This window comes from Cetorhinus maximus, chromosome 20, assembly GCF_964194155.1.
Source record: "Cetorhinus maximus chromosome 20, sCetMax3.hap1.1, whole genome shotgun sequence".
NCBI lineage: Eukaryota > Metazoa > Chordata > Chondrichthyes > Lamniformes > Cetorhinidae > Cetorhinus > Cetorhinus maximus.
Genome location: NC_135898.1, coordinates 94,083,472 through 94,106,751, shown reverse-complemented (window position 1 = coordinate 94,106,751; position 23,280 = coordinate 94,083,472). Strand labels below are relative to the sequence as shown.

The 23,280-nt window shown below is 42.1% G+C and overlaps 1 protein-coding gene across 1 annotated transcript; it reads left to right on the top strand.

Annotated features, from left to right (window-relative positions):
* Window positions 1-237: 237 nt before the first annotated feature.
* smndc1 (survival motor neuron domain containing 1) lies at window positions 238-22,186 on the top strand. Its single transcript, XM_078565167.1, has 6 exons — window positions 238-374; window positions 2,676-2,795; window positions 14,533-14,675; window positions 16,563-16,724; window positions 16,844-16,997; window positions 21,745-22,186. The coding sequence occupies exons 2-6, from the start codon at window positions 2,676-2,678 to the stop codon at window positions 21,880-21,882; spliced, it is 717 nt and encodes a 238-aa protein (XP_078421293.1). The 5' UTR covers window positions 238-374; the 3' UTR covers window positions 21,883-22,186.
* Window positions 22,187-23,280: the final 1,094 nt, after the last annotated feature.

Sequence of the window (23,280 nt, the reverse complement as noted above, 5' to 3'; positions counted from 1 at the left end):
GATTACAACGGTTAACATTTCAATAAGTACTTAGTTGGCTGTAAAAAGCTTTGGCACAACCTGAGGTCGTGCAGGACGTTCCATAAATGCAATATTTTTGGTATTATCTGGCAGCTACAGTTACCATGGGGGTAACTGTCACTCCAGATGATTGACAGGTCCAGGCTGTCACTCCAGATGATTGACAGGTTCAAACCCTCCTGGCTCCACCTCTCGCGGCTGTGACGTCACCGAGTTCTCGCGTGAGGTTGGCGGCCGGGGTTTGGAGGAACCGGAAACAAGAGCTTTTGGGGGGAGGGGAACTCGGTGTCTGGCGCTTCACAGACTTTATTTCAAATAAAAGCCGGGGTAATTTGAACGGAGTCGGTGTAAATGTGAGTAACCATCCTGGCGAGAGCCGGGCCGCATGCTGGCCTGCCGCCGCCCTCCGCGAGCCCCTCGGGGCTTCAAGTGCGTAACTAGGCCCGAGGCCTGAGCCCGGGCGTCAAGACTGGGCCCTGGGCCTGGGAGTCGAGCCTGGGGCCTGGGAGTCGAGCCTGGGGCCTGGGAGTCGAGCCTGGGCCCTGGGCCTTGGGAGTCGAGCCTGGGGCCTGGGAGTCGAGCCTGGGGCCTGGGAGTCGAGCCTGGGCCCTGGGCCTGGGGAGATGCCCGAGCGGCGGCAGCTCATGGAAAACCTGAAACAAAACCAATCCTACCGGAGTTAATCTAGTTTGGATCCGGGGGGCCCGGTTTACAATCGGAGGGGAGATGGTGACTAAGGCAGGGATTTGGGAGCAGGCGGGCATCTGTACAGCAACAATTTATATTTATATAGCGCCCTTGGTGCAATGAGCCTCTCCCAAGGTACTTTACAGAGACATTACAAAACACAATATGACACCGAGCCAGATTCGGTCTGATGGCCAAAAGCTTGGTCGGAGAATAGGTTTTAAAGAGTGTCTTAAAGGAGAAAAGTGAGGGAGAGAGACGGAGAGGGATAGGGAGGGAATTCCAGAGCTTGGGGCCCAGACAAGTGAGGGCACAGCCACCAATGTTGGAGAGATTAAAATGGAAGATGATCAAGGGGCCAGAATTAAAGGAGCGTAGATATTTTGGAGGGTTTTATGGATAAACGAGATTACAGAGAAAGGGAGGGGAGAGGCCATGGAGGAATTTGAAAACAAGGGTGAGAGCTTTAAGACATTACTTCACCAGAAGCCAATGTAGGTGAATGGGATTTGGTTCACGTTTGGACAAATGCAGCAGAGTTTTGGTTGGCCTCAAGTGGGTAGAATGTTGGAGGCTGGCCATGAAGAATAGTGTCAAGCCTGGAAGTAACGAAGGCATGGATGAGCAGCAGATGAGCTGAGGCAAGGGATATTAGGGGTAAATTGGGCAGTCTTAATGACGGCATGGATACACAGTTGAAAACTTATCTTAAGGTCAAATATGAGATCCAAGTTGTGAACAGATGGTTCATCCCCAGACAATTGCCAAGGAGAGGGATGGAATCACTGACGAAGGAGTGCAGTTTGAATTTGGGATTAAAATGGCTTCAGCCTTAGCAGTATTTAGTTAGAGAAAATGTATGTTCATTATCCAGTATTGGATAACAGACAAGCAGCCTGATAATTCAGAGAGAGTGCAAGAATTGAGAGAGGTGCTGGTCAGGTAGAAGTGGGCATCATCAGCATACATGTGGAAAGTGACCATGTTTTTGGATGATGATGCCTTGAGGCTTCATGTAAATCAGAAGTAGATGGGAGCCAAGGATAGATCCTTCAGGGGTGATGGTGCAGGGGCAGGGAGTGAAGCCATTGTGAGTGATTCTCTGGCCATGACTGGTTATATTTGTGAAGTATGGAAGGTTTTCTCTGGAACTTTGAAGGCAGGCAAGAGAAGCAATTTGTTTAAAACCTGAACCTTTACAGATTTTCTCTGAACTTCTGGGTGGAAAAAAATACTTTTTTTTTAAAAAAGATTGTGTAGCAAATAAATATAATTTGCACTGGGCTTTAGTACGTTGCAGTATGCTGTCGCCAGTTAGTGTAAGTATTTTAATTTGATTAGCCTACATAAGTCAAAATGTGACTTGTGAAGTGCTTTGGGATATTTCTCAAGATGTGCAAAGATACTGTTGTGTAAGATACAGTAACAAAGAACAAGCACTCTTTTCACTTAATGGGGAGGAGGGAAAAGATTATCTTTTTGACTTCTTTGGAAAACAAGGTAAGTACAATCTCAGTGTAAAATATCCTGAAGGCATATTTTTAAATTGTGACCGTACTGTCCCTTTTATAAGAAGAATCTTTACATTTTCCTGTTTGTTTTAACTTAATTTTCAAGCTCATTCTGATTATCAGAATATTGGTGAGAACTTGGAACTGGGTACCATGTGGAATATTTGAGCTTTGATGTATTTAAGGGGAGGCTGGATAAGTACATGAGGTAGAAAGGAATGGATGGATATGCTGATGGAGTTAGATAAAGTAAAATTGGAGAATGCTCATATGCAGCATAAATACTGACTTGGTGGGCCGAAGGGCCTGTTCCTATGCTGTAAATTCTTTCTCCTATTTATTGGGGACGAATGTAACAGAAATGTGAGCAGTGGCATTTACTGTGGACCTGTGTTAATCTTTTATTAGGCTTGGGAGGTTAGTATTTCTGCTTAACTGAATTGTTGTTTCTCGTAGATGTCAGATGAGCTGGCAAAGCAGCTGGCCAGTTATAAGGCACAACTTCAACAAGTAGAAGCTGCGCTGTCTTCTGACGCAGACAATGAAGATCTCCTTAAATTACAAAAAGATTTGCAGGTTGGTGTTTTACTTTTTAAATACACATTTTGAACTTGGATAAGATTCCCACCACCACCCCAAACCCCTAATTTGTTCATGAACAAATGTTATTTTTAGTGGAACAATAGGGCGCGACACTAATGTGGTTAAAGCTATCTTTATCAATAATAACAAACTGCTGAGTAATATCTATTGAACAGAATGATTGTGTGCACGTTCAGAACAATGTGTTTCCAATGTATCACTGTGGAAGCCAGAACCAAACAACAAAAAAAAATCAAATCACTTAACACAGGAAGTATTCTGTTTTGTATCAACTGCGTGCTGCAAGTAAAGGGTGATTCTGCCTGTGGAAAACAGTGATTGACTGTCTTGCTCCTCCAGTGTTGGACATACATGCACTGTGGATAGCTGTTCCTGACATTGTCTTGAGTCAATGTTTCACTATCATTTTATAACAAAAATATGAAAATTATGTGCTACTATCCCAAGAGTTTCCTAATTGGAAGTACACAGTTAATGTAAACCATCTGAAATTTAGAAGATTAATATATTTAGACATATGGGCCTACTGAGCAATAGTTGGAATACACAAACTAAAATCCATATCATGTAGGATCACTTTCCCTAAGGTATTCACACTTATTGCTTTCGGCAGTAGAGTAAGCAGCTCAGTGGTTGCCTCTGCAACTGATAAAATAGAACAAAATTCTTAATTCATAAAGCATTCAATGAGATTTTTTTTTAATTAAAATTACCAAGTACTGTTAGCACTTTGGTTAACTACTTGGTAAGCCTTGGGGGTTTATGATCTTGATTTAATTTTTCTTGGGTTGAATACTTCACATTACTGATTTCAAGTAAATAGTTTACATTGTGTAACTTGAGAATATATAATATGTGTGTGTCTGAATTGATCCATAAGTCATGATGCAAATTGTCTTACTTCAGGTCATCCAATCAGACTTTTTGGTAATTTAAATCTGCTTTTGGACTGCACCTTTGTTAGTTTGACAGGAGATTGACAAAGCTGTTAAATTCAGTTCCCTTATCAGAAAGGCCAGCTCATTGATGAAAAACTGTGTGACAGGGCTGCCATTGGAATAAGGGGGGGCAGATTTAGTGTAAACACTGGGGTCTGGCTCACAAATACCAGGATCCTGCAATAAATAGGAACTTAAGCAGTTCAAGTACAGAATCTTTTCAAATCCACTAGGATTCTTCGCTTAGTTCTAAGTGCAAACGGTGCACTACAATGCATGGTGACTATTTAGTAGAAATAAACTACTGAAGATAAAGCGTGTTGCATGTTTTGAAACCCTGAGGCACCAGAAAAGTAGTTTGGAATCTGTTTGACTTCCTTTCTATGCTCGTGATTGGTCATGTTGTTAAGTTTGACTCTGTGTGACTGCCTGAGACATGTCGCTTTCTTTTCCTCCTTCCTATCCTGTCAAGTGTCATATATATATTGTAGTTAGCTCCTGTTCAACAGATAATTCTTCCTCGTGCACAATGCTTTAAATCTGACACTAAGAAGTAGGGCTCTGAACTTTACTAATGCAAAACTTGCACAACCTATCCATAAAGTCTATTTATTTGTTCTTTTTATATTTTTACGTATGTGACCATAGTACCCTGCTCCTGTAATGGTAACTCCATTACTTGATTTTTAAATTTAACTCTGTAGAGACCTATATTGATCTCTTCCATTTTTAAAAAAAAAATCATCCTTCATTTGTAAGGCTGGCATTTATTGCCCATCTCTCATTGCTTTGAAAGCACGGTGTTGAGCTGTCTTATTGAACTACAGTTAGATTTGAATTCACTTCAGAGGGCAGTTAAAAGTTAATCATGTCAGTGTAGGAGCCACATATCGGCCAGGAAAAGAGAGCAGGTTACCTTTTCTAAAGGACATTAGTGAGCCTGTTGAGCTTTGAGAGCAAGCTGGCAGCTTCACTTTTACTGATATCATTCTTATTTCCTGATCTTAAACTGAATTAAAAATCTCACATTCCCATGGTGGAAATTGAAGTTTCGTTCTCTGGACGACTAGTCCAAGCTTCTGAAGCAGTAGTCCTGTAACATAAGCACTGCACGACTATATCCTATATTGTGGGAAGTAGATGAAATTTGTAAATTCACATCAGAGATTGGAGGGTGAGGGGGAACAAATGGTTTATCATCCATCTCAAGACACTACTACGCAGTCAGTGTGCTGGAAGTGAATCAACTTGTTCTGAGTCACTCCATCTTTCCGAGTGTGTATGAAGCAAATGGATACAAGACTACACTATGTAGCATTAAGGGCGGAATGCACAGAAGTTAAATTGCAGTATTAAAAGGAACGATTCATGTATCTGTTTCCTGGGTTGCCACATCTCAGCTGTTGATGTGCATTATGAGATAGACACAAGTCATCTGCTGTGCCATGCTTTTTCTGCCCTGTGAGGAAGTGTTTAACATTTGTTGGACATTTATATGCAAGATTAGGACCTTACTTTGTGGGAAACCTCAAATGTGAACCCGCGTTCTACAGTCCAATAAATTAGATCATCAATGTGCTCGACCATCCGTTAGGTGAATAAACTCTTAAATTTTATGTATGTATTTGCTGTTGGGGTCACCATGTCCAAAATTGCTGCAAGGATGTGCTAATTCCTCTCCCTCTGTTATCCATTTATTTTAAAGTAACATACTCTGGATATTACTGTATAATCAAATCATCAGGCCTGTTGCAATCCGTCATAACCCAAGCTACCATGATATCACATTAAGGGGAAATCAGACTGTAGTACTTCTATATTTTACATCTTTTTTTCACAGTTGATACACGCCATGTTTGATTTCAGGTGGAAATGGACTCTGCATCTTGTTCTGAGTAAGTATTAATCCTTGTCACCAGTTGCACATGGATTTAAATAGATCTAATTGGCTAAAATAGTTAATAGGATTTTATTCACTCTAAAACATTGTTTGCCCTCCTGATTTCTAGTCTGCCTGATTTCAGACTCCAGTCTACATGAATTAAGATTCATTTCTTGGGAATACCACAGAAAAATTAAGTTTGCATGTGGTTGGACATGTCTATTAATTATCAAATGTGCCTGTGTTATTAGCATCTGTTCCCAGTAAAATTTGGTTTCATTTACTTTGGGTATTTTCTTGAGTTACGTGGATAGATGGCCATTATCAAAGTGAGAGTGCTTTGAAATTAGAAATATTTGCACATGGGGACAGCTGGGGGGTGAGGTCAGAAAACCTGGTTTACCTCAGCTGGGTGAGGAACCCTTGCCAAACTTCAATTAATTGGAACCCACTTTACAACCCCACATATGCAAGGCACTTTCTAAATGGTGCCAGTGTTGGCCAGCCTGGTACTGTCTGCTGAAGGTGCAGCTTCTATTACCACTTGTACTTCATTGTTACCTTTTTCTTTTTGCAATTCTTCATATCAGAAGATTTATAAGGCTACAAATGAAAAGAGTTGACACGCACAAGTGGTGTTAAGGATTTGTGGGTATCTAATGTAAGAAAATATAGTAGTCCTGTTAAGTAACAAATGTGGTGTCTAAACCAGTATCCAACTGTAAAAGCATTTGCAGAGATAACAGACATGTTAACTTGTCTGTTCTCTCCATGGATGCTATCTGACCTGTTTGTTTCTAGCATTTTCTGGGGCCTTTTTTTTGGTTTCAGTTTCACAGTATCTGCAGTTTTTCTTTTGTCCAACCTGAAGCTCCAGTTTCATGTTGTATTTTTATTGTAGTCTCTTTCCTGCCACAAGATGGTGCTCTGCAAAGGTTGAGGTACACCATGTAGCCCTTCCAGAACCTGGGTTAGTAAGTAACAGCATGGGCTAAATATAACTGCTGGTTAGCTGTGCTCGTAGCAGTCCTGCTAAACTTGTACCTATATTTAACAGAGGCTTCGGACAGAAGACTCACATAATCATATAGTGACTCAATATTTTTATTAATTAAAACCCAACCCTTCAATGTTATCATCATCTAGGCATTGCTGCACAGATGCACCAGTAATAAAGAGCCACCTTTTAACCCTTGAATTTACCATTAATCAGACAGACTAATTCTCATCCCGTTTCCTCTGATTTCTCTTAGCCAGCCTCTGGTTTCCATTCATGCTATGCTGTGATTGTGCAAATTTCCCCATTAGAGGATCATGGCTGGCTAGGGTAACCGGTCTCCCGGTAGAACATAGTTGGTAGGCTGGGACAGGTGGGAAGAGAATCACCAGGAAGGGAAAAGCCTACCTTGTCCTCACCAACCTACCTGTCACAGATGCATCTGTCCATGACAGTTTTGGTAGGGATGACCGTGTCGTAGTTCTTGAAAAGTCAAAGTTCCAGCTTCACGGTGAGGACACCCTCCATCACATTGTGTGGCACTTCCACCATAGCATAGATTTGGAACTGGCCTAGCAGCTCAAAGCTGGGAATTGATGAGGCACTGTGGGTCATCAGAATTGTATTCAGCCACATTCTGTAACCTCATGGCCTGGCATATCCCCATCTCTGCCGTTAGCATCAAGCCAGGAAAAGAACTGTTGTTTATTGAGGACCCCAGCATGCAGTCTCTCAACCAATGGATCACATCTAAGCTCTGCAGGCCTGCCACATCTAGTCATGAATGGTGGTAGACAATTAAAGAACTAGCGAGAAGGGGAGTCTCTATGAACATCTCCATCTTTAAGGGTGGCGGAGTCCAGCACTCGTACAAAAAACAAGGCTGAATTGTTTGCAGCCATCTTCAGGCAGAAGTGCTGAGTGGATGATCTATCTCGGCCTCCTCCCTATCATCGCAGAAGTCAGTCTTCACCAATTAAGTTCACTCCATGTGATATCAAGAAATGGCTGAGTCACTAGAGACAAAGGCAATGGACCCCACAATATCCCAGCTGCAGTACTGAAGACTTGTTCTCCAGAACTAGCTACACCTCTATCCATTCTATTCGAGCAGAACTACAGTACCGGCATCTATGTGTCAAAGTGGAAAATCGCCAGTGTAGGTCCTGTTACAATAGCAGGATAAATACGATTTGCCCAGCTACAGCCCCATCAGCCTACTCTCAATCATCAGCAAAGCGATGGAAGGTGTCATGGACAGTGCTATCAAGTGGCACTTGTTTACCCATAACTTGCTCTCAAATGCTCAGTTTGGGTTTCACCAGGACCACTTGACTCCAGATGGTCCAAATATGAAATAAAGGGTTGAATTCCAAGAGGTGAGGTGAGAGTGACTGCCCTTGACATCAGAACATTATTTGACAGAGTTTGCCATCAAGAACCCCTAGTAAAATTTAAGTCTGTGGGAATTGGGATGGGGGTGTGTGTGTAGAATCTCTCCATTGTCACAAAGGAAGGTGGTAGTGGTTGTTGTAAGGCAATCAACTCAGCCCTAGGACATCACTGCAGGAGTTTCTCAGGGCAGTATCCTAGGTGCAACCATCTTCAGCTGCTTCATCAATGATCTTCGCTAGATCGCAAGCAGAAATGAGGATATGTGTTGATGATTGCAGTGTGTTCAGTTCCATCCACAACTCAGATACTGAAGCAGTCTGTCCCCAAATGCAGCATGACCTGGACAACATCCAGGCTTGGGCTGATAAGTGGTAAATGAAATTTGTGCCAGGAATGACCACCTCCAACAAGAGAATGTTTAACCACCTGCCCTTGACATTCAGTGGCATTACTGTCACTGAATCACCCACTATGAACATCCTAAGGATCACCATTGATCAGAAATTTAACTAGACCAGCCATATAAATAGTGTGGCTATTAGAACCTTCAGAGGCTGGGAATTCTGTAGTGAGCGATTCCCCTCCTGACCTTTCAGGGTCTTTCCACCATTTATAAGGTACAAAACTGGAGTGTGGTGAAATACTGTCTAGTTACTTGGATGAGGGCAACTCCAACAACACTCGAATCTCGACATCAGCCAGGAGAAAGCATTCCATTGGCACCCCGTCAACGATCTTAAACATTCACTCCCTCCACCACTTGTGCATTGTGGCAGTAGTGTGCACCATCTAAAAGATGCACTGCAGCAACTTGCCAAGTCTTCAACAACAGCACCTCCCAAACCCATGAGCTCTACCACCTAGAAGGCCATGGGAACACCACCTGCAATTTCCTCTCCTAGTCACATACCATCCTAACTTGAAACTATGTCACTGTTCCTTCACTGTCGCTGGTCAAAATCCTGGAACTCCCTAATAGGGTACCTACACCAGCTGGACTGCAACAGTTCAAGGCGGCAACTCACCACCATCTTCTAAAGGGCAATTGGGGGTGGGCAGTAAATGCTGGCCTTGCCAGCAACACCCACATGTCATGAATGAATAAAGATTCTCTTGCTGTCGTTCTGTTTACAATGGGACAGTGGATCAGGTGGGAAATTTTGAGTGATTTGGGAGGGAGTGAAGTGGCTTGCTGAACAGTTGTCTATATCATTCTCCTGGCCTGTAAATATGTTGTCTGTCCAAACTCTGTAAACCTTTACTGTTAAGTCCTGGTCTTAAAGGAGAAAGTGAATGTTTAAGAGCAAGTATTTCTTCACTTTCCCATCACATTTGGAGAATTATTTTTGAAAGTGTCCTGTATTCCTCCACAACTCCACCTCCATTTCCCTTTGGAAACTTGCTATTCCAGGTCACCAACTCACCAGAGAGCTAATATCCGCTATGAGGTTAGCCAGCAAGTGACTCCAGCAGTGATTGGAATGCAGGACTGAAGAGATTGACAATTGGATGTCAGCAGTATTCAAACTCAGTGCCACCTGGTTCCTTGGTAAGCTTGAATCCTGAAATGGCTGGCTGGTAGGAGCTTGTGGAAGAGGAACAAGATTTATTTTTATTTAAAGAAAGACATGTTTTTGTTTTAAGTGTAGTTGGGATGTGCGTTCATTTTGCCCTCTTTAAGGTGACACTTCCTTTAACTTGTTTTCCCCCTTTGATCAACCTGGGGCACGTTCTGCCTTTCAATGTCACTTTGCAAACTGCTGCCAGCAGAAAGGAAAATAAAAGGGTAAAGCAGGACCCACAGCCTCAGCATAAAGGACAATCCATTCCCCCCCCCACCTCCTGCTTTACGGTTTCCAAAGAAATAAATCCGTACTTACCACTTGAAAAATTTAAAATTATGGAACTGTCTACATTTTGTTCACACTCAAATCCACACATCTGCAACTGGTAGAATGTTTACAGCAGAAGTAGATAATATAGGTAAATAGTGATTTCCAATGGGAGATACGCACGGTACCTCATGGTGAGAATTTCATATTCAGGCCTTAAAGGAGCAAGTGAGAGAAAAAATATAACCAGCTTAAAAAGTTAAGAGTATTGCAGCTGGAGTTCCCGTCCAAATGGAAGCAGATCATTGAGCTATGGACTGCTATTGAGAATGCATAAAGGGGAGAAAAAACAATCACAGAAAATTAAGAAATAGCAAAAGCATGGAGAAGGGCAACTTAGAAAAACAGGATAACTAAGGAAAGCGCAAGACCTATTGGGGACCAATAATGTAAATTGTGTGGAAGACTTGGGAGTGGTTCTTAATGAATACTTTGTGCCTGTTTTCTAAAAAAAGAAATGGACAATGCAGTCATTGTAGTTAAGGAGGTGGACTGTGAGATGTTGGATGGGTTGAGCACAGTGAAAGTGGAAATATTAAAGGGTTCAGCTTGTTTGAAAGTAGACAAATCATGAGAGCTTGATGACATGGCCTGGCTGTTAAGAGAAACAAGAGAGGAAATAGCAGAGGCTCCGGCCATCATTTTCCAGCCCTCTGGCGACAGGTATGATCCTGGAGGACTGCTAATATAGACTCTGAGAAAGGATTAGTCCTGAGTAATTACAGGCCAGTCAGCCTAACCATGGTGGCTGGTAAATCATTGAAAGAAAAAATTGAGGGGCAGAATTATGCTTCATTTAGAAATATGTGTCTGACTAACTTGATTGAATTTTTTGAGGAGGAAATGATGAGGGTAGCGCTTTTGATGTAGCTAAACTCTTAGCAAGGTCCCACATGGCAGACCAATCAGAAAAGCTAAAACTCGTGGAATGTTGGATCCAAAATTAGTTCAATACCAGGAGTGGGTAACATCCGTGCCTCTGAGCCAGCGGCTCCAGGTTCAAGTTCCACTCCAGGACTCAATGGTTAAAGAAGATGAGTTTGTAACATGGCCAGACAGGTTGAGTATCAACTTGTAAATCTTTCCAACCATACGCCATTGGCACGCAGTAAGAGTGGGAGAGGTTCCTGTTCAGCCGTCTGCAGAAGCAACGGCAAACAACTGCAGTACCTTGTCAAGCTTAACCATGGACCAACACAGAAATCCATGTTCACTAAAGCCCTTTCAGGGCATGTGCCTGAAGAGTGTGTGTGTGAGAGAGAGAGCTCAGGTGAACAGGAAGTGCTAAATGGAATTCAGTCTGGAGGTAATGCATTTGGGGAGGTTAAATAAGGCACGGGTAGAATGCTGAGAAATGTAGAGGAACGTTGTGCAATCATCAGTGAACATCCCCACCTTGGGCACAGCAGGTTCTGGAGCACAAGTCTTTAGTACTATTGCTGGAATATTGTCAGGCCCCATAGCCTTTGCAGTATCTAGTGCTTTCAGCTGTTTCTTGATATCACGTGGAGTGAATCGAATTGGCTTAAGACTGGCATCTGTGATGCTGGGGACCTCCAGAGGACCACCAAAGAAGCTACTGAGGAAATTTGAGGATGCTACAAGGAGTGGAGAATTTTAGCTACAAGGAAAGATGAGATAGACAGGGCACAATAGGATCAGTGGCGATTTAATTAAGGTGCATAAAATTATGAGGGGCCTAGATAGAGTGCATAAGAAGGACCTAGATAACCAGGAGCAATAGATTTAAAATAATTGGTACAAGAATTATAAGGAAGTTGAAGAGAAATGTCTTCACCCAGTGTGTGGTGGGGGTTTAGAACTCTGCCTGACAGGGTGGTAGGGTCAAAAATCCTCATTTTTAAGTACTTATCCAAGTACTTTTAGTGCCATAACCTGCAGGGCCACAGACTAAGCTGGTAAGTAGGATTAGTCTGGATAGCTCTCTTTTGGCTGGCATAGAGTCATGGGCTGAATGGCTTCCTTCTGTGCCATAAATTTCAATGATTTATATAAGAGTGGTGTCAGGCATTGCAGACGACATAACATGATGGACGAGGATATGTGTAGCTTGAGGTCATATTGTGTCTCCCAGTTTTTTCTTTTCAAGTGACCCTCCTAGCTCTGCATATTTGAAATGAACTGATTTGAAGTTTTCTTTCCGCATCCTTCTCCACCCCTCGCGCAAACACACACGCGCACACTCCATATAGGATGTTTCTTATTTAGGCATTTCCTTTCGTGGACTTGGCACTCCCAATCTCTACAACATCTGCTCTGTGTTGCAGTAGTCCATTGTTCCTACCCTGGCCTTCATTGTACCTGCCGTCCCTCTCCTCAGCTTCAGCTGCAGAATCTTCCATTCCCACATTGGGATACTCTCCCCAAACCTGCCCATCTGGCTATGCCTCTCCCTCTTTGAAAAACCTCTATAAAATTCACCTCTTTGACCTTGCCTATTGGTCACTAATGCTAACCATACTCCCTAACACTAGCTGATTGGTGTTTCACTTTTTTTAAACCGCTGAAGTGATTTCTATTTCAGTTTATTATAAAAGTACGAATTATTGGTTGTGGAGAAGTTTATCATCCTGGATCTGTGAGCCGGCCCTCAAATATTATTGACGGCATGAATGAGACTAAAGGCAGTCATAGGTAGCATGAACATTGCTTCATTCTGCTACTCAGTTGTGGTGTAAAATCTAGAGCCAGTCCCTGACCTTACTTTGAAGTAGAGCGAAACTTTGTCCTCCAGGGAGTCTCACTTGGCTTTGCTCCTGTGCCAGGCTATCCCTGACTCTGGAGCTACACTGCAGCCTTAGCATCTGTTCAGAAACCAGTGGGGAAAAGCAGCTTTGCTTTGTGGTGTAAATGCAGCCTAGAAGAACTCTGAGTGCTTTAGTTACTGATTAATGACTGAATGTGTGCTGTAAAAATTTATCCAAAATGTTGGAGGTGGCTATATCTGGGCATTGTCGATCATTGATTTGGATTCTTTACTACTACCAACAACTTGTATTTGTATAGCGCTCTTAACGTCCTACAGTGCTTCACGAGAGCATTATCGGACATAATTTGACACTCAGCCATATAAGCAGATATTAAGACTAGTAACCAAAAGCTCGTCCAAAAAGTTAGGTTTTAAAGGATGACTTATGGTTAAAGGATAACTATGGTTAGAGTTTTAGGGAGGGGATTCAGAGCTCAGGCAGCTGAAGGCATTGGAGATTGGAGAATTGTAGGCATGCAGAGATCATGGGAGGATTGCAAGGCTGAAGCAGTTCAAAGATGGTCTGATGGGGGTGGCTGAAGTGATGGAGGGCTTTGAACGCAAGGATAAGAATTTTAAAATCAAAGTATTGCCAGACTGGGAGCTACTGCAGGTCAACGAGCACAGTGATGATGGGTGAATGGACTCGAGAAGCAGAATTTTGTGAGAGCTCAAGTTTAAGGAGGGCGGAAAGTTGGATACCAACCTGGAGAGCATTGAAGTAGTTGAGTCTGGAGGTAACAAAGATATGGGTGAGGGCTCGATAAAAGGAAATATCAGCAGAAACTAGTCAGAAATATGTACACAAATCAAAACAGCATGATTTGAACTGGCCAAAATCCTTGGACTTGAGTTGGCAAAGTTGTGTAGCTGGATGTTGACTGGTTTCCAGCTGGAATGATTTTCCATGTAGTCCTCGGCAATATACCCGCTAAGCTTTAAGGCCACGGCAACCCAAAAGTTCTCATGCAGGCCGTGCATTAGGCAGCCCCTTGAAGTTACCATGTGTGTGTAAACATGCAAAATGGTCCATGCGCTTCATTTGGTCGTGCAGCAGACAGAAAAATTAGAGGCTATGTTGGTTCCGAGTATAAATGGAGAATGCTGTGTAGGACATTGGATTGGGAGTGTCCATCTGTATATTGTGAATCATAACTTGAGACAGGTAAAGCAGTCCTAGATGTAACAAGTTGCTAATGAAACATGTTTTAAAGGAAAAATCCTAGCCACGGCAATTTAAAGTTTTAACTTGAAAAGCAATTTTGAGACCTCCATAAAACAATACAAATGTACCAATCAAATCAGTTTTAAATACTTGAACAGGTCCCGTGCCAGTGCCATCTACATTCACTGTAAAATACAGAGGGAGTTAGAACAAATATCAGTGTTTTTATCTCTGTTGTCTAATTGCAGCAATGGTAAAAGTTCTAAATAAAGAATCCTATTTTATATTAAAATATTTAACAAAATTCTGTGGAGTGGTGATTTCGAAACTGAATTCTGTGCTCAAACACTGCTTTCCTTTGGCTTGTTTACCTTTTAATTTGCTCGCTCATTTTGGGAGGCCACAAACAGAGGTCAGCGTTGTTGGCATACAAGTCTTAACTTCCTGGTTTTCATCCTCGTATCAAGTGATCAGATAGTATTGACTATGGAGAGAGAGAGATAAGGTTTCATTAGCTTGTATCGTAATGGTTTTTTTTACCTTTCCCAATTTGAATTAAGTGTTGACTAAACTAGCTTGTGTTGAAACTAGATCCAAACATGTAAGATATGGTTTAATACTGTAAAAACAAGAGCAACACTAAGTTCTTTATTTGCTTGCATGTCTTACAGGAAGTAATAGAGCTGACCAGAGACCTGTTGTCAAATCAGCCGTCTGTTGCTGCAGCCAATGCTGACAGCTCAACGAATTCTGTGCCCAGTCATAAATGGAAGACTGGTGACAAGTGTATGGCCGTTTGGAATGAGGATGGACAGTAAGTGTAGAACTCTCTAACAGTACATCAATAGAACAGTAGCAAATGGTAAGAGATTCTTTGAGACTTATTCTGGAATTTGTCACTTGGGTCAGTCACACGGCAATAATTCAATAATAGCTAATATACAATAATTTATGTTAGAGTAATTTTTAATCCTTAAGCCTGCTAAAGGTGCTCATCAAACCTGTGTTCAGACATCGTAACCTTATTTTCTTTAGTTTGAGAGAATCCAAGATCAGTAAATTTAGAACATATTGTTCTAAACATAGTTGGTCACCTGACTGCCAAGTTTCCAATAACTGACTTTACTGATTGCTTCTAATTTCTGTGGGTGCACTGATGACAAAAAAAGACATACAGCATTGACAGGTCAGCCCACAGATTTCGCCATCAAAAGCAGCTACCCAGTTAGAATCCTCCCAAGTTGTTGCTTGCTATTGCATCCTGTTTTTTATGATCATGAAACGGGATCCTTGGAGATGCCTGAAGGCCCAAATGCACTTGAAAAGGAAGCTGCTTGTGCAAACTTTTCAAACTACCTCTGGTGGAAACTTAGAGAAGAGAGTTTCATTTGTGGGCCACTAAGCATCTGCATATTCTCATTCCAACCTGTTCTATCAGACAAGCAGCATTTTCATTTCGAAAAAAACAAAAAACTGCGGATGCTGGAAATCCAAAACAAAAACAGAATTACCTGGAAAAACTCAGCAGATCTGGCAACATCGGCGGAGAAGAAAAGAGTTGACGTTGAGGACTCGAAACGTCAACTCTTTTCTTCTCCGCTGATGCTGCCAGACCTGCTGAGTTGTTCCAGGTAATTCAGCATTAACATTTCACCTGTTACACATTTTCTGATGGCCTACATGTGCTAATCTAAAATGGTCACTGTGGCTTCATTGACGAAGCGGCAGTGCTTGCTGTTGGCCTTGAAGAAAGCAGCCCACAGAGATCTAGAAATCTGAGTGGCATAGATTGCCCCTTTCCCAACATTGAATCTGGTGCCAAGTCAAGAGGATCTCCAGACATCTAGCAACTGATGTCATCAAGCAGTGTAAACAGCCAATTGCATTGAAGTATCCTCACAGAGAGCAAACCAGGAAGTAAAATGCACTAATTTTTCAATTTTATTTTGCTTTTGAAAATTTTAATTAAATAATTGGGACGTTGATTTGTGATTATGGTAGAAATTGAAATATTATACACTTTAAAAAATTTTAAATGTGTGAAATTTTTTTCTTTATAATGAAGAAATTTGACAATCCATAATATAAAAGTAGTTTTTCAGGGCCAGTGACACTGTCCAATAATGATGACTTAGTGCACCTTTTTTAAAAAAAACCCAGTTTACACATCCAACAAAATGTAACTTTTTCAAGGGTTTTTAGTGAGATTAATAGTTTAAGTAGCAAGTTCTCGTCAGTTCATTTCTACTTGGTTGCAGCCTGGGAGGACTTCAACAATGCACTTTATGGGGAAGCATAGAATCAGTGACAGCAACCTCTGCATTTCACTGTGCATGTGCAGACTCCAGGAACCTCTGTCAGTTTTGCTGTCATTACTACTGGAAAATCCGAGCCTTTGTTTTATTCTTCCTGATTAAAAAAATCTTAGTGGCAGAGTTATATATTAATATTTAATAAATGCTTGAAACCAAATATTACATTTAAATAGATTTTATTAAACTGGCAGAAATATTGTTAAAATCTAAAACAGTGTTCACAAACACCTGTTGATAAATTAATATTACAGCTTTAGTTTTCAATAAATTATTACAAATGATTTGTGAAACATAATATGTAATATTTTAAATTTTAATGTTAGAGGCTTGTAGGGCCAGATTGTCAAACCTCTACTCACATGCTTACAGCCCTAACTTCCTTGCAGATTGTATGAAGCGGAGATTGAAGAGATTGACCAGGAAAATGGTACGGCTGCCATCACCTTTTCTGGATACGGTAATGCTGATGTGCTCCCCTTGGTCAACTTGAAACCTGTTGAAGAAGGAAATGATTCTGAAGAGCCGGGTAGCGACAAACCCAAATCAAAGTGAGTGCTGGCAGTCAGTTAAGTGTTTGTATAACCAAGATTCTTGTTTCTAATGTGTGGGGAAACAATTCCTAAGTTATACCATTTCCTTAGTGGTTTTTGTTTTGGGCTACTCATAGGAAGGAAATGGTCGCCCAGCAGAGGGAATATAAGAAGAAGAAAGCATTGAAAAAGGCCCAGAGAATGAAGGAGCTTGAACAGGAACGAGAGGAACAAAAAGTAAAATGGCAGCAGTTTAATAATAGAGCCTATTCCAAGAACAAAAAAGGACAGGTGTGTTTTGTTCAGTATCGTTTAAAAAGACACTCTGCAGCTTTGTTATATTTCTGAATGATCTGACTTTGTGACAATTTTTGCTTCTCGTTGTCCCCCTGAAGGTACTGATACACATGATTGCAGAGGTGCTGATAGCTCCTCTGGTATGTCACTCAGGTCATTTTTATTTAGATCATTAGTATCTTACCCAAGCATGATGCTAGCTTGACCTATTATCTTCGTACACCTCCAACAAGAACCATTGGATAGCAATCGATTGTGGGAACTTAAGTTTTAATTTTCCTTAACCACCAAGCCCAACAGTTGCACACACCTGGTGCCTGGATTTACATGTGAAGACAAAGTCCTGTCTACACATTGAGGATACCCTTTGTCGTGTTGTATGGCACTACCACCGTGCCAAATGGGATAGATTTCAAACAGATCTAGCAGCACAAAACTGAATGTCATAGGGTGCTGTAGGCCATCATAAGCGGCAGAATTATATTCAAATACAACCTGTAACCTCATGGTCTGGCAAACCCCCCCACTCTACCATTGCCATCAAACCAGGAGATCAACCCTGGTTAAATGAATATTGCAGGAGAGCATGCCAGGAGCAGCACAAGGCAGACCTAAACTGAGGTGTCAACCTGCTGACGCAACAACACAGAACAACTTGATGCCAAACAGCGTAAGCAGCAAATGATAGAGCTAAGCAATCCAACAACTAACGGATCAGATCTAAGCTCTAGAGTCCTGCCGCATCCAGTCGTGAATGACGATGGACAAGTAAAGAACTACCGGCGGAGGGGGCTCCATAAATATTTCCATTGTCAATGATGGGAGAGTCCAGCACATCAGTGCAAAAGAGAAGGCTGAAGCAATTACATCCATCTTCATCCAAAGTGCTGAGTGGATGATCTGTCTCAGCCGCTCCCTGAGATCCCCTGCATCACAGATGCTAGTCTTCAGCCAATTTGATTCGCTCCACATGATATCGAGAAACAGCTGAAGGCACTGGATACTGCAAAGGCTATAAGCCCTGATAAAATTCCTGCAGTAGTACCGAAGACTTGTGCTCCAGATCTTAACTGTGCCCCTAGCCAACCTGTTCCAGTGCAACTACAGCACTGACATCTACCTGGCAATGTGGAAAATTGCCCAGGTATGCCCTGTCCACAAAAAGGAGGGCAAATGCACTCCATCCAATTTTTGCCCCATCAGTCTATTCTTGATCATCAGCAAAGAAATTAAAGGTGTATTCAGCAGTGCTATCAAGTGGCATTTAAACAGCAATAATCTGCTCACTGATGCTCAGTTTGGATTCTGCCAGGGCCACTCAGCTCCTGACCTCATTTACAGCCTTGGTTTGAATATGGACAAAAGAGCTGAATTCCAGAGGTGAGGTGAGAGTGACTGTCCTTGACATATTGGCAGCATTTGACCAAGTGTGACACCAAGGAGCCCAAGCAAAACTGAAGTCAATGGGAATCAGAGAAAACTCTCTGGTTGGAGTCATGCCTAGCACAAAGGAAGATGGTTAACCTCCAACAAGCACAACCATCTCAATTCCAGGACCTCAGTGCAGAGTTCCTCAGGGTCATGTCCTAGGCCCAACCATCTTCAGCTGCTTCATCAATGACCTTCCCTCCATCATACGGTCAGAAGTAGAGATGTTTGCTGGCGATTGCACATTGTTCAGTACCATTCATGACTCCAATACTGAAGCAGTCTGTGTCCATATACAGCAAGACCTGGACAACATTCAGGCTTGGGTTGGTAAGTGGAGAGTAATATTTACTCCAAACATAGCCATGCCTGGCAATGACCATCTCCAAAAAGAGAGAATCCAACCATCTCCCCTAGACTTTCAGTGGCATTACCATACAAATTATGAGCAGGAGTAGGCCATTCGGACCCTCAAGCCTGCTCTGCTATTCAATAAGATCATGACTGATTGTGGCCTTAATTCTACATTCCTGCCTACCCCCGATAACTTTGTTGGTCAAGAACCTATCTACCTCTGGGGAAGAGTTCCAAAGACCCGCGACCCATCAGAGAAAAAATTTTTTATCTCCATCTTGAATGGGAGACCTCTTAATTCTAAACTGTGTTCCCTAGTTCCAGTCTCTCTCTCTCAATGTTGTCACCATTGCTCGATGGTTTCACCATCGCTGGACCCCCCACTACCTACATCCTTGGGATTATCATTGACCAGAAACTGAACCAGCCATATAAATATAGTGGCTACAAGAACAGGCCAGAGGCTGGGAATTCTGCAGTGAGTAACTCGTCCTTATTTCCCAAAGCACAAGTCAGGAATCCGATGGAATACTTTCCCTATGCCTGGATCAGTGTAGCCCCAACAACACTCAAGAAGCTCGATACCATCCAGGACAAAGTATCCCACTTGATTGGCAACCCATCCACCACCTTAAACATTCACTGCCTCCACCACTGCATTGTGCCATCTATTAGATGCACTGCCACAACTTGTGAAGGCTCCTTGGACAGCACCTTTCAAACCCTTGGTCTCTACCTAGAAGGACAAAAGCAGCAGAAGCATGGCAACACCACCACCTGTAAGATCATCTCCTAGCCACTCACCATCCTGGCTTGGAATTATATTAGCATTCCTTCACTGTTGATGTGTCAACATCCTGCAACTCCTTCCCCAACAGCACTGTGGGTGTACTTACACCACAGGGTCTGCAGTGGTTTAAGAAGGCAGCTCATCAATACCTTCTCAAAGGCAATTAGGGATGGGCAACAAATGCTGGCCTAACCAGCGACACCCACATCCTGCGAAAGAATAAACACATGTTATTTCTAATACTGTAGTATGTCCATGTCAACTTCAAAAGGACTGGCAGTGAAATAAATTAAGTTGTCACATCACCCTATGGAATTTTTTAAAATATTCCTTAAGTAGCTGTAGAGAACCATTGGGACTGAATCTCCATGTGCCTGTCCCCATCTTGACAGCATTTTGGCTGCCATTTTGGTTTGGACAAAAGAAAGTTCATATTGGGAGATGTGGATTGATAAGAGAAAGAACTTCTACATTAGTCCCAGTGTTCACTAGCATTTTAAATGTTTTTCATTCCTCTTTCTTAGTAACTTCCCTTGTTATTTTTAGTTGCATTTGCTGAGCATGTGTGCATCTTTCCACTGTGTGACACTCGACCCTCTTTTGTTCAGCTGCTGAAATTCATACTTAAATTTCCCTCTTAACCACAGCACCAAGCACTATCTCTACTAAAAAGGAATCTGCCCTGACTGAAGCCAAACACAAGAATATTTGATAGAGTTCTGTAAATGCCAGCACTGACCTATTGGGAATTAGTATCTCCTTTGTACTCTGAAATGTAGAAATGGTTTCAGACTCTTGTTTCAACTGAGTTGCTTTTTAAGTGGTTGCCTTGTTCTGTTTTTTATTCATTCATGGGATGTGGGTGTCGCTGGCTAGGCCAGCATTTATTACCCATCCCTAATTGCCCTTGAGAAGGTGGTGGTGAGCCACCTTCTTGAACCGCTGCTTACGGAGGGAGTTCGAGGATTTGGCCCAGCGACAGTGAAGGAAGAGCGTCAGTGAGAAGATTATTTCTAAGCTGGCGCTGCTTGATAGCACTGTTGTTGACCCCTCTATAAGTTTATTGATGATTGAGAGTAGACTGATGGGACAGTAATTGGCCGGGCTGGATTTGTCCTGCTTTTGTGTACAGGACATACGTGGACAATTTTTCACATTGCCAGGTAGATGCCAGTGTTGTAGCTCTACTGGAACAGCTTGGTTAGGGGTGTGGCAAGTTCTGGCGCACAAGTCTTCAGTACTATTGCTGGAATATTGTCAGGGCCCATAGCCATTGCAGTATCCGGTGCCTTCAGCCGTTTCTTGATGTCACGTGGACTGAATCGAATTTGCTGAAGACTGGCATCTCCTGGAGGAGGCCAAAATGGATCATCCACTGCTGGCTGAAGATTGTTGCAAATGCTTCAGCCTTATCTTTTGCACTTGTGCTCTGCTGCACCATCATTATGGATGGGGATATTTGAGGAGCCGCCTCTTCCCATTAGTTGTTTAACTGTCCACCACCATTTCCAACTGGATGTAGCAGGACTGCAGAACTTACATCTGATCCATTGGTTGCGGAATCACTTAGCTCTCTGTCACTTGCTGCTTATGCTATTTGGCAAGCAAGTAGTCCTGTGTTGTACCTTCACCACGTTGACACCCCATTTTTATGTATACCTGGTGCTACCCCCTGGCATTCTGTCCTGCATGCCCTCTTCATGGAACGAGGGTCGATCCCCTGGTTTGGTGGTGATGTTAGAGTGGGGGATATGCCAGGCCATGAGGCTACAGATTGTGTTAGAGTACAATTCTGCTGCTGCTGATGGGCCACAATGCCTCATGGTTGCCCAGTCTTGAGTTGCTAGACTGTTTGACCTCTATCCCATTCTCTCACATATCCACATACGGGGTCTCCAAGGAGTTGCAGGTTGGCTTTATTCTGTTTTGGGAGTTTTATTTTGCCATGTGGTTTTAAACTGGCACAACATTTAGTCGTCTTCACTTTTGTGTGAGAGCATTTACACAGTCTGATATATGCTGATTTGGTGAGAAGAATTGTTAACAGGCAAAGTAGTCAAATGTAAAATGATCAAAAAATATGTTTCTGGGTGATATGTTTATTCTAATTAACAATGTTTTCTTGGTAACTTTTGGAGCTAATGTTATTGATTTTTTTTTTTAAAAAAGGTAAAGAAAAGCATTTTTGCCTCACCAGAGAGCGTGACTGGAAAAGTTGGAGTTGGCACATGTGGAATAGCAGACAGACCGATGACTCAGTACCAAGACACGTCCAAATACAACGTGCGGCATCTTATGCCACAATAATTAGCACCTGTATAAAGTATTTCCAAGACAGTGTATTTCTTTTTTTTTGTGGATGTCATATTACATTAGTGCACTTTTAATAGTTTTTTTTGCCAAGTTCATTTGGTGTATCAGCACAAAATTGTAGCTGTGTGATACCAGATATGAAAGTTGATTGTGTATAGTTACCATCCATTACTGAGGCAGGTGGAGGATTTGATAAATCGATCTTCCTATTTGAGGAAGTGTAATTTTTACAAATTGAATTTTTTTTTTGTTTTGTATGTATAATTGGGCAATTTTAACAAATAAAAAAGTAAAATCACTCCTGTGTATTTGCTGGTTTAAAATAAATTTCAAAGTAATGAATGAAGTAAGATGTTGAGTAATATACTGTGCTAGGAAAGGTTAGTATTTTTGCTTGCAGCGTCCCATGCCAAGTTTTCACTCTAAACTGAAAAGTAGATTTAGAAAAGAAACAATTGGAAGAGTCATCCCATTTGCAATGTTTCCACAGAGATGACAGCAGCATTTGCCTGGATGAAATTGTTCATCTCTTGGATGTTAGGGACACTCAGGTGGGAATATTTTGTTCCAATTCTTTTGTTTCATGAGAACAATTATAACTCATGTAACAGTCAATATTTTTTTTTAATGTATTCATTGGGAAACTGCGGTAAAGGGCCATCATTCATAATTGAAGAGTCGGGAAGAAAATAAATCATAGTTTGCTGATAACAGCTCTTGAATAAAAGCCTAATGATTGTAGAAGAGAGAAAGATTGAGGAAGGTAAAATTTTTACCATTTTAGGACTGTGCCAATTGATTTTAAACTTTCCCCATTGCTGTTGAATACTACCACTTTTAACTTCAGATGTTTATATGTCCAGGGAAATAAATTGATCATATTCTATTTGGACTTGAGGATTGAGAGGGGAAGCATGGTTTAGTCATTTGCTAATAAACCCAGATTCTTGGTCACTTTTCATCCATCCAACCATTTTTCACATCGCTTCTCCTGGTGAGGGTCACGGTGGCAGTAAGCTGAGCAGGTCTGACCAGGCTTCCCTTTCCTCAGCCACAGATTCCAGCTCCACCACAGGGATTTCCTGGCATTCCCAAGCCAGTCAAAAGGTGTAATCCCTCCAGGCCAACCAAGAGATGTAATCCCTCAGAGATCTTGAGATCTCCGCCCAGCAGGCCATGTCCAGTATAGCTCCAGTGGGAGTTTATCAGGGCATCTGAACCACCATAACTGGCCCCTCCCAATCCGGAGGAGCAGCGATTGTACTCTGTGGCTCTCCCGGATTGCTGAACTCCTCACCCTGTCCTGGAGAGTAGCTCAGCAACCCTGCGCAGAAACCTAATTTCCGCCGCTTGTACCTGCAATCTTATCCTTTCGATCATTACCCACAGCCC